This window comes from Dreissena polymorpha, chromosome 2, assembly GCF_020536995.1.
Source record: "Dreissena polymorpha isolate Duluth1 chromosome 2, UMN_Dpol_1.0, whole genome shotgun sequence".
Taxonomy (NCBI): domain Eukaryota; kingdom Metazoa; phylum Mollusca; class Bivalvia; order Myida; family Dreissenidae; genus Dreissena; species Dreissena polymorpha.
This window is the reverse complement of record NC_068356.1, coordinates 24,691,643-24,703,679: the sequence shown is the minus strand read 5'-3', so window position 1 is coordinate 24,703,679 and position 12,037 is coordinate 24,691,643. Positions and strand designations below refer to the sequence as shown.

At 35.6% G+C, this 12,037-nt stretch overlaps 1 protein-coding gene and 1 long non-coding RNA gene across 20 annotated transcripts in view; one reads left to right on the top strand and one right to left on the bottom strand.

Moving 5' to 3' along the window:
* Window positions 1–12,037, bottom strand: part of LOC127866278 (golgin subfamily A member 6-like protein 7) — a 64,196-nt gene that overhangs the window by 9,913 nt on the left and 42,246 nt on the right. For 2 of the 10 annotated variants that reach the window (XM_052406716.1, XM_052406717.1), the window contains exons 1-6: window positions 10,666–10,866; window positions 9,055–9,389; window positions 8,545–8,676; window positions 7,569–7,688; window positions 6,902–6,967; window positions 578–655 (exon numbers count right to left, since the gene is read on the bottom strand). In XM_052406716.1, the coding sequence (XP_052262676.1) occupies window positions 578–655; window positions 6,902–6,967; window positions 7,569–7,688; window positions 8,545–8,676; window positions 9,055–9,389; window positions 10,666–10,693 (759 nt within the window). In that variant the 5' untranslated portion in view covers window positions 10,694–10,866. The other 8 variants (XM_052406725.1, XM_052406726.1, XM_052406722.1 and 5 more) reach the window with 8 other exon arrangements.
* LOC127866279 (uncharacterized) overlaps window positions 10,886–12,037 on the top strand; it is a 32,309-nt gene continuing 31,157 nt past the window's right edge. For 4 of the 10 annotated variants that reach the window (XR_008042940.1, XR_008042939.1, XR_008042934.1 and 1 more), the window contains exon 1: window positions 10,887–11,110. This is a non-coding gene — a long non-coding RNA (uncharacterized LOC127866279). Of the gene's footprint in view, window positions 11,111–12,037 lie in introns of all 10 variants that reach the window. The other 6 variants (XR_008042937.1, XR_008042931.1, XR_008042935.1 and 3 more) reach the window with 3 other exon arrangements.

Below are 12,037 nucleotides of genomic sequence, written 5' to 3'. Positions count from 1 at the left end.
TGTGAAAAATCATCCGACCAGAACCCGCTGATAATATGCACATCTCCTCTTGGTAGTGAAGCTTCCTATAAAGTTTTATCGAATTCCGGTCATAAGTTGCTGAGAAATAGCCCGGACAAAAATTGTGCATGGATGGAAAGACGGACGCACACACGCACGGACAGACGAAGCGGCTACTATATGCTCCCCCCAAAATAAATTTTGGGGTTGGGGGAGCATAACTTGAGGAACAGACTAGTATGTAATGGATACTAGAGGAACAGACTGATATGTAATGGACACTGGAGGAACAGACTGGTATGTGATGGACACTAGAGGAACAAACTAGTATGTGATGGACACTAGAGGAACAGACTGGTATGCGATGGACACTACAGGAACAGACTGGTATTTAATGGAAACTAGAGGAACTGACTGGTATGTAATGGAAACTAGAGGAACAGACTGGTATGTAATGGACTCTACAGAAACAGAAAGGTATGTAATGGACACAAGACAAATAGACTGGTATGTCATGGACACGAGAGGAACCGACTGGTATATAGTGAACACTAGAGAAACAGACTGGTACGTGTACCTTGTCTCTCAGGTTGCAGTACTGTGACTCCAACTCCTCCTTGCATCGCTTTAGACTCTCATTCTCGCCCAACAACTCCTGTATAAGGCACACATATAAAAAAGTTACCGCAGTGTTTGTTAACAAACTGAAATACATGCATACAGACGTTGGTGCTTGTTAGTTTATGTACTTATATTCCATTATAATTTCCTTTTACAGCTATTATTATATATAATAATTATATTATGTTAAGTAAATAAGCAACTAGTTAATTGTCCCAATAATTCAATAGTCCCAACTATTAAACTGTCCCAACAAGTCAATAGTCCCAACAAGTCAAGAGTCCCAAGTCAATAGTCCCAACAAGTCAAGATTCCCAACAAGTCAATAGTCCCAACAAGTGAATAGCTCCAACAAGTCAAAAGTCCCAACATGTTAAAAATCATAACAAGTCATAGTCCCAACAACTTGACAAGTCAATAGTTCTAACAAGTCTATAGTCCCAACGAGTCAATGACCCAACAAATTAATAGTCCCAATAAGTCAATAGTCCCAAAAAGTCAATAGTTCAATATGTCAATAGTCCTAACAAGTCAATAGGTCCCACAAATCAATAGTTCCAACATGTCAATTGTTCCCAGAAGTCAATAGTCCCAACAAGTCAATAGTGCCAAAAAGTAAAAAGTCCCAACAAGTCTATAGTCCCAACAAGTTGATAGTTCCAACAAGTCAACATGATGTAGTCCCAACTACATGTAGTTAATAGTCCTAATAAGTCAATAAATAGTCTCAACTAGTCTATAGTCCCAACAAGTCAATAGTTCCAACAAGTTAATTCTGTAGTCCAAACTAGCAATAGTTCCCACAAGTCAATAATTCAAACTAGTAAAAAGTCCCAACAAGTAAATAGTTCCAACAAGTTAATAGTCCCAACAAGTCAATAGTTCCAAGTAGCAAACAGTCCCAATAATTCAATAACCCCAACAGGTCAGTAGTTCCAAACAAGAGATGTGTTTGTCAGAAACACAATGCTCCCTACTGTGCCGCTTTGAAACAAAATTTCTATTTATCATTTGGCAGGTATAGAAATCATCTCCCTTTAAAGCTTATTACTTCCCTTGGATTTTGTCCCATCCAACCGGGGCGGGGGGGGGGGGGTCTGTAGACAGTCAAATATGACCAAGTCAGATATCACTGACATCCAAGGCCTGTGGTTTACCAAAGAGACCATAGCCAGAGTTCATCATTCATCTATGGACATAAGTCCACAGGTATGTATAAATGAACCTACCATTCACACATTAGCACAGGAAAGAAATGATAATAATATCATTTAAAAAATATCTTTGACAAATCAATCATTTGACTTATAAATGATAAAAATAAAAAACTGTACAGTAACTGTGAAAAGAACTTAAATTCATGGTAAGGAAATATAAAATCTGAGATTTATAATTATATAAATTACTTCCCTTGAAAATAATTGTCTCTAACAAATCTCTATTTTTAGTAGCAAGTAATTAAAAGCCACTACTGTGACTGTAGATTCACCACTCAAAATGTGCAGCTCCATGAGATACACATGCATGCCAAATATCAAGTTGCTATGTTAAATATTGAATAATTATCTCCCTTTAAAGATTATTACTTCCCTTGGATTTGTATTTTTGACCTTAGACCTTGAAGGATGACCTTGACCTTTAACCACGATGCGTTTGTCAGAAACACAATGCCGCCTACTGCGCCGCTTTGATAATTATGTCCATTTAAAGCTTATTACTTCCCTTTGATTTGTTTTTTCAACCCCGTGATCTAGTTTTTGACCCGTCATGACCCATATTCGAACGTGAATTAGATATTGTCTAGATACAACTTCTGACCAAGTTTCGTAAAGATCGGATGAAAACTATTTGAATTAGAGAGCAGACACGAAAAGTGTGACAGACTGACAGACAGACTGACAGACAGACAGTGCAAAAACTATATACCCCCTTTTCTTCAAAAGGGGGCATAAAAATAAATGGCCCAAACAATTCCATTGTCCCAACAAGTTAATAGTTCGAACAAGTCAATAATCCCAACAATAAAATAGTCAAAACAACTCAGAAGTTCCAAGTAAATAGTCCCGATACATGTTATTCAAGTCAATAGTTCCAACAACAACTCAATTGTCCCAACATGTAAATGGTCCCAACAAGTAAACAAGTATATAGTCCCAATGAGTCAATAATTCCAAGTCAATAGTCCCAATAATTCAATAGTGCCAAAGATTTAATAGTTTTAACAAGTTAATAGTTCCAACAAGCAAATATATCCTACTAGTTAATAGTCCCAACCAGTCAATAGTTCAAACAAGTAAGAACAGTCATCCTAACAAGGTAATTGAGTCAACAAGTCAATAGTTCTAACAAGTTAATAGTCCCACCAAGTCAATAGTCCAAACAAGTCAATAGTTCCAAAAAGTTATTAGTCCCAAGTATTCAATAGTTCCAAGTCAATAGTTCCAACAAGTCAATACTGTAGTCACAACTAGTCAATAGTCCCAACAATAGTCAAACTAGAGCTTTGTCACAGACGTAACGTATACCCCCACATGGTGCATTGACACAAACTATTTTGCATGCTGTCTTCACAAAACAAGAGAAGCTAATTTATCGCGATTTTTAAGAATTATTATTCCATTATCACTAATGGCCATTTTACCTTTGAACTCTTGAATTCTTTCACATGACAGGCCGTCCAATGACTGTGAACAAAAAATGTACAAAGTCATTTTAAAATCTCACAATGAATGACATAGTTATGGCCCGGACAAGATCAACAAGATCATTTATGGCCATTTTTTACCTTTGAACTCAAAGCGTGACCTTGACCTTGGAGATATCCGCATAATTCTTTCGTGCGACACACCGTCCAATGATGGTAAACAAATGTTCTCAATGATTTTAAAATCTCACAATGAACGACATAGTTATGGCCCGGACAAGCACATTTATGGCCATTTTTGACCTTTGAACTCAAAGTGTGACCTTGAGCTTGGAGATATCGACGTAATTCTTTTGCGCGACAAACTGTCCAATGATGGTGACCAAATGTGCCAAATGATTAAAAAATCTCACAATGGACTACATAGTTATGACCCGGACAAGCTCATTTATGGCCATTTTTGACATCTGAACTCAAAGTGTGACCTTGACATTAGAGATATTGAAGTAATTCTTTCGCAAGACACACCGTCCAATGATGGTGAACAAATGAGCCAAATGATTTTAAAATCTCACCACGAACGACATAGTTATGGCCCGGACAAGCTCATTTATGGCCATTTTTTACCTTTAAACTCAAAGTGTGACATTGACCTTGGAGATATCGACGTAACTCTTTCACGCTGCACACCTTTCAATGATGGTGAACAAATGCGCCAAAAGATTTTGAAATCTCACAATGAACGACATAGTTAAGGCCCAGACAAGCTCATTTATGGCCATTTTTAACCTTTGAACTCAAAGTGTGACCTTGACCTTGGAGATATCAACATAATTCTTTCGCGCGACACACCATCCAATGATGGTGAAAAATGTGCCAAATTATTAAAAAATCTCACAATGAACGACAAAGTTATGGCCCGGACAAGCATTTTACCTTTGAACTCCAAGTGTGACCTTGAATTTGGAGATATCTATGTAATTCTTTCGCGCGACACACTGTCCCATGATGGTGAACAAATGTACCAAGTCATTTTAAAATCTAACAATATATGACATGGTTATGGTGCGGACAAACTTTCTATTTAAAATGCACTAAGTGACTCTGTGACCTAGTTTTTGACCCTGCATGACCCATATTCAAACTTGACATAGACATCATCTAGATACAACTTCTGACCAAGTTTGGTGAAGATCGGGACAGACAGACAGACCGACAGACAGACCTACAAAGTGACTCCTATATAGTCCCCATTACCAGTTATGGGGGTATAATAAGTCAATAGTCCCAATAAGTCATTAGTCATAAGTAAATAGTTCCAATAAGACAATAGTCCGAACAAGTCAATATTTCCAAGTTAATATTTATAACAAGTTAATAGTCCCAATAAATAAATAGTGCCAATAAGTCAATATTTCCAAGTCAATAGTTCCAATAATGCAATAGTCCCTGTAAGTCAATAGTACCAATAAGTCAATAGTTCCAATATGTCAATAATCCCAACAAGTGAATAGTGCCAAGAAGTCAATAGTGCCAAGAAGTCAAAAATGCCAAGAGGTCAAGAGCCCCAACAAGTATATAGTCCCAACAAGTCCATAGTTCCAACAAGTAAATACTGTGGTCCAAACTAGTAAATAGCATAAAGACCACCTTTCTTTTAAGATCACGTTGCAAAGTCCCAGAGGTGGCCTTAATAGCGAGGTTTAACTGTATTGACTTGTTGGGACTATTGACCTATTGGGACTATTGACATGTTGGAACTATAAACCACAAAGTTCCAAAAAGTCAATAGTCCCAATAAGTCAATATTCCCAACAAGTCAATAGTTCCGAGTCAATAGTTCCACGAATTTTCACAAATGAAAACATCAAATTAAATTATCCTTACTGTTAAACTATTTGCAGTCTTTAATCTTTAAAGTGTGTACCAAACAATAACCAATCAAAGACTCAAATATATTAAATTATCAATCAAGAATCAGTGGTGAGATTTGAGAACCACTTCCAGGGAGGAAAATGCCCTACACCCCTTACTTGGTTCAACTAAACTTTTCATATGTACATAGATCAATCAAACATATCACTATTTCTTTAATTAGCTTGACAATAAAAGGGGGGGGGGCGGGAACAGCCTAAGGAAGAAAAATCAAGGGCTAAAAATAAAAACAAAGGTTGAAAATCTAACACCATACAGTCGATACAAATGCCGTTGTTGTTAACTGAGTCACAATGGCCTGTACACAAACCTCATAGAAACACAACCCCCAATCAAGTAAGGTGTGAAAGTAACTAGTTGTTTGGGGTCGTTAACTAAGAGCAATTTCCTTGATTGGTACTGATTTAAGTTGTCATAATAGCCCTTAGCTGGTTGGTATGATTAGTGAGAGTAACAACCATTGAAATGTAGAAGGAAAAATTAACTAAAAATTTGTGGTCATCATAGCAAGTTCGTCGTAATGACAGGGTGGACGTTTGGAGAAGTTTTTACAGTAGTTCCAACAAGTCAATAGTGCCAAGGCAATAGTCACAACAAATCAATAGTTCCAACAAGTCAATAGTTCCAACAAGTCAATAGTTCCAACAAGTCAATAGTCCCAACAAGCCAATAGTTTCAACAAGCCAATAGTTCCAACAAGTCAATAGTCCCAACAAGCCAATAGTCCCAACAAGCCAATAGTCCCAACAAGTCAATACTTCCAACAAGTCAATAGTCCCATCAAGGCAATAATTCCAACAAGTGCAATAGTTCCAACTAGTCAATAGTGTTCCAACATGAAAATAATTCTACATTAACAAAAACTGGTAATTTAGCTTCCTACAGACCCCTGTATAATTACTATTGGGTGAAAGCATTCATTTTTATTCACAAACATACATGTATTAATCTCACTTTTTTCAACATAAAGTACAGTGTCAGCGAAAACATGTGATAACATTATTGTATATTCCAGTGTACCAGTCCATATACCATTATACCATGTTGTTATTATTCATTTTGTAGTGACTTAAAAAAAAGATTTTACTGACTTGATATTAATTGCTACTGACACAATCTACTGGGAAACCATTTATATTCGTCGGCACAAAATTTCACCCTTTTCATAAAAATGACTATTTCGTCCGCTCTTAAATTCGTCCATTTCTGGTTTTGAAAAAAAACCAACGTCCGATTTGTTTGTAAAACATGTAATACGCGGTTGCGAAAAAATCGTGCTGGGGAAAGAGAGGTGACACTTGGTAGTCACTTGCAAGAGGTGGGCCTTGTTTGGCCTGCAAGTCTGTTATTTTAGGTGATAGTAACTGTCCCTCATTCCTATCCAGGACAAAGTATCTAGTACAGCAATTCGGTTCCTCGTTTTCTTAATACTGTGTATACCACTTTTTAGCCTTGTTCTAATCAAAGCTTCTATCAAACAATATAGACTTGATTCAATGCTCAGGAATCAATATTCCATAGATATAAAATAGATAAATAATTGCAGGTCTTGTTTGCAAAAGTTAATATTTGTTATCAATAACAGAAATAGAAATGAAGTTTTATCCACCAAACGGAATAAAGAACATGTAATTCTAATCAAGTAACGGTAATGTTACCGGTACCTGCAGTGAAGTGGTATACACAGTTTTAAAACATTACCTGGTTTCTCTTCCACAGTTGTGAGATCTGGTCATTCAGCTTTTGAACATCAGCAACTTCTTTCACCTGACAACAACAAATCAACAAATTGAAGAAAACAATGCACATGAGTTGTGTTATGCAAAAATGGGTCTTTTGCAAAATGCTGCAAGCTTAGCTGAAGACCAGCCTGTTCAATAGGAAAGATGAAATAGAGATAAACAAGAGATGTGTTTGTCAGAAACACAATGCCTCCTAATGCGCCACTTTTGTTTTTGACCTTTGACCTTGAAGGATGACCTTGACCTTTCACCACTCAAAATGTGCAGCTCCATGGGATACACATGCATGCCAATATCAAGTTGCTATGTTCAATATTTCAAAAGTTATTGCAAAACTTTACTGTAAGGTTAAAGTTTTGGGACAAAATGACAGACAGAAACAAAGACAGACAGGCCAAAAACAATATACCCTTGATCATTCGATCCGGGGGCATAAAGAGTAACAATTACACAAAACTACTACTGACTTATTTTATACATTGTATGATTGCATAAAATTAAAGGCAACACAATAATTATGATTGATACATATTCTTAGATAAAATGTTGGAAAATTACAATAGGGGACTTGTTTGCTTAAGCACCTTTCTAGTACAGCAATTCATTGACCTTCACCATGAACATACCTGGTGTGACACCTGCGCTGGCTGTGATGCCAAGGTCAGTTCGAAGCTGTCCTCATGCTTCAGTTGAACACTGGGATTGGGTCGCCGTGACAACTCAATCTTGCATTTCTCCAGCTCACTCTGTGTCATATTGGTTTTTAAATGAGAATGTTACAAAACATAAGTACTCGTACAGGTTACATACCACTTTGTGATCTATAAAGGGCAAATAACTCAGTTATGTGTCCATCATTTGTAAAAGTGTTTTGCACAACTTCTTATTATGGTGTTTACATATTTTAAAGTCAAATTTCATTGCTTGAAAAATGTTGATGTAGTTCCACAAACTTTGAATGTTTTAAGAAGACAGACCAACAAATCAACAAACTGACTGACTGAGTAAACACCAATATATCCCCAACATACCTGTGCTGGGCTATACAAAAATAAATATGAAAAATGAACATGAAGCTTAAGGTTTCTGACAACAGTGTTTATCATACCAATCAAATGAAGACTGTCCTATTTGTTTTCCTCAATTTTGTTAATGACTTTCATTGGAATAATTTTAAAATCCAACAAGAGAATTCCACAAAGAGATTTACAAAATTCTAATATCAATAGAATTAGTATTCTTGAAGACAGCATCAAAGCGAGATATCCTTTGCAGCTGCAGAGAAGATGTTTTAAATCTCTTTTCAGCTCAGTTGACCTTCATATGCAATGGACCAAAATAATTTGAATAACTTTGAAAGAGGGTTAACCAAGGATCATTACTGCAATGTTTCATTAAAATATCCCCAGCAGATCAAGAGAAGAAAAATTAATGGTCGCACACTCCCACGAATTTACATAATATGGACAATATGGTATTCTTAAAGCTCCCCATAAGCAATATCTGCTAGGGTGAGCTAAAAGCCTTGCACTTTGACAATAATTGAGTTGTTTGCTAAGAATGAACATCGTAGTATTTAATCTTACATTCAGATTTATATACCACAGTTCTGTGATGTGAAGGTATCTGCATACCACTCTTTGTAGTTACCTGAAGTAACTGATTGTGCTTCTTCTGTGTGTAGACCTCACTCCGTAAAGACTCCAATTCTTGAGCCTTTTCATTTTCAATTTTCTAGAAAAAACAACAACATAAGTACATAATGCTTATATCAATCAGAATTAACAAAGTATTTAACAACAGTGCACATCAACAAACGAAATCCTGTTAATTAAGAAAACTTAACAGGCAAACAAAGCTTCTAAAGTTATTTCAAGGAATATGATCCAGACACGAATGTTCAGTCAGCCAGACTTTTTATTTAGTGTTTGAACAACAAATAAAGAATAACAAACAACACACTGTGGATGGTCAATGACTCATTCATTTGTATTGCATGCTGAGGTGATCTTAAATCTTAAATTAAAAACAACACATTTTTATTTTACTTTAAGCAGGCATTGTGTTTAAATTCAATTTTATAAAATAAGCTTATTGCAAGTAATTGATTACCTTAAGCTGAGAGTGTAGAAACATCTTTGTTTTGACCAGCTCCTGTACAATACTTTGGAAGTTTAACAGAGAAACCCCAGGAGGCATGCAATTGGAATTTAGGTTATGACACAAAAGGCTTTGCTGTTCATAGTCATTCTTTGATGCAACCTCTGCCTCATCAACTTGTTCAAACACAAAAATTTCAGGAGCAGAGTATTTTCTATCTGCAAGTTTATGACAATTGTTGGATTTCTCTTCTGCAGACCTTGCTCGTATGATTGCTTGGTGTTTGCTGCCATCATGTGTTCTATCGTCCATGGCTGAGTTGTTTTGACAAAGTAGAGGCTTCATTGCTTCAAGCAAATATATGACTTTTTATTGTAGTTCTATATTAGAAACATCTATATACAGTATGTGCCATTTATTTTTTATTTTATTGTGCCAAATCAGCATTCATTTTGCAAGATTGTCTTATTGCATTTTTGTAGCTGATATTTTTATGCTGGTAGCCCATCTAGGTATAACATCCTGAATCTCAGTTTCCATTTTATTTAGATTTTGGATAATGTTAAGGTTCCACATGTGTTCAAACTAGTCTCACTCAGTTTGTTGCTGTAACATCTATAGAAGATAAATGAGAAATGTCATGTGCATTTGGTGATTCACTTTATATTAAGCTCAATACTTTGGAATTATATGTTGAGCTTCAAGCAATTCAAACTCATGGACAAGTAATCACTGTATTATTCTTGATGTAGTCTTTTAAATGATGTCTTTTTCCAATAAAGGCTTAATAGAGATTCTATAGAGAATCTGTTAAAAATGCATAAATTATTTTATTTAGGTTACTGATGCATCAAAAATGGAAGATTGATCATTAAAATATTTATTGAACACTTTCAGTTACGGAGAGTAGAAAATGGAGTATCTATACAGGTATTTAAATTTTATCATCAATGTGTAATGTGCTTTTCAGTCCTTAACAATATCGTAATGTTAAGAGTTGAAATGTGTTATGAAAGAAAAAGTTGTACAATGGATTAGATTCTTATGCTGTTAGGCTGGTGAGTCAATGGTATAGTTGACCAAAACACTACAAATATCATAAAATGACCAATCATTGGTGGAGACCTATTTCCGTAGATTTTGTTTAAATTAAGTTCCTGTCTCTTATTGTGATGATGTCACACGAATGCACTCTGAGTATTTTGTTTTACTACCAATACTAGGATTGAAAATAAAGACAAATACAATAAAATGAAGAAAAAAGGTATAATAGCAATTCACAATCTTACTTCAACTAAAATAAGTTCAAAATGGTCCATATACCATACATTTTAACATCCTATTGGTCCTCTTCATTTAAACTCCACATGAATTGCAAAGTTAAGCAGTACTCCCATATAAATGGAGAGTATATACTCTTTTGCAAATGGTAAAAATGTGTTGTGTTTATTTTGGTCGTTAATGTAAATAGGTCAATCATGCAAGTTATTAATGGAGCTTAATGCTATTGCCGAGTTTAAGTATCGGATTTGCATGGCTAAAAACACTGTACATAAACATGGATTTCACTGGAATTAAATAATTCGTTGAAGATTAATCGTTTGGTAGCATTACTTGGATTACATTTAAGAAATTCGGTTCCTGGCAGCATTACTTGGATTATTTAAGAAATTCGGTTCCTCGTTTAAATGCAATATTACAACTCCCACAGCAATAATAAATGACCCTCAAGGCAGTACATATTCTCAAAGTATTTAGAAGAAAGAGTAAATAAAATGAATATGGCTTATAACAACAGGGTCTGATTAATAACAGCTAAATTCACTGGATTACCCTATTTCCTGCGGTAACGCTGTATTCCAAATAAATTAATCAGCCAAAGAGTATTCTCAAAAGTAGTGCGGTGTTAACTCCGCCCACGAAGGGAGATAACTTAGTCTGTTGTAAAAAATGGCGGTGTTAAAATTTCCCTATTTTATTGACGCCGACAATTACATCAGAGAGGAAGAAATCAAAACGTGCGAACGTTTTGTTTTTTTGGCAAGACGTGGGTCACCGAAGTCTACAGGTATTTTAACAGTGCGATTCCAGTGTTTTTTTATGGTCATTTTGGTATTCGAAGATATGTGCCTGTTAAATGCTGCACCTTGCTTATTTGTTTACACCCCTCCAGCATTTTGAAGTTCCTGTTCTGTTGACCTGCACTTCCGCAGATGCATAGTGTGTTATATGGTGCCCTTATTTTGGCAAGACGTGGGTCACCCCAGTCTACAGGTGTTTTAATATTTCGAATCGAATTTTTGTGCCTGTTAAATACCGCACCTAGCTTATTGTTTACACTTTCTCTATGGGTTTCAAGATGCTGTTGACTCGCTTCAAAAGTGAGTTCACGATGATAAAGCCAAAAGGGTTACATGTACATGCAAATAAGTGTTGTCGGAATCATTAACGTTGGCCACTGGCTATAGATTTAAAACATTAAGTTTATATGAAATTCACTTGCACAGAACATTGTCATGCATATCGATTCGTTATACTGACTATGTGAACATTTTTTAATTAAGCTGTACGTTTACCAAAAAACATACTGAAGTATTGTCTGTCAATTTGCCTTTGCTAAAAATTTGCAAGCAGACTTGAAAATCTCATTTATCTTGAAATCATTATTTACATGTTTCTTGCATAATTTTTTCACACAATCGCTCCTCAACACCATCATGACTAGGTTCGTCCTACATCAAAAATAATTCAGGACTTTCTATCACTTCAATCTTTTCCCACTTACTACAAAATCATGCTACTTTTGCAAATTACATACCACATATGTATATTTTTGGCACATTTGCATCAAATATTTATATGAAGATGTCAGTGCCATTGATCGTTAAGAACAGAGACGCGAAAGACATAATGGGTTTAAAGAACATGTGTTGTTTCTGCTATTGCAGTCTTTCCGAAATACTGTCGGTCCTCGGATTTTTCCGATAATAATTTG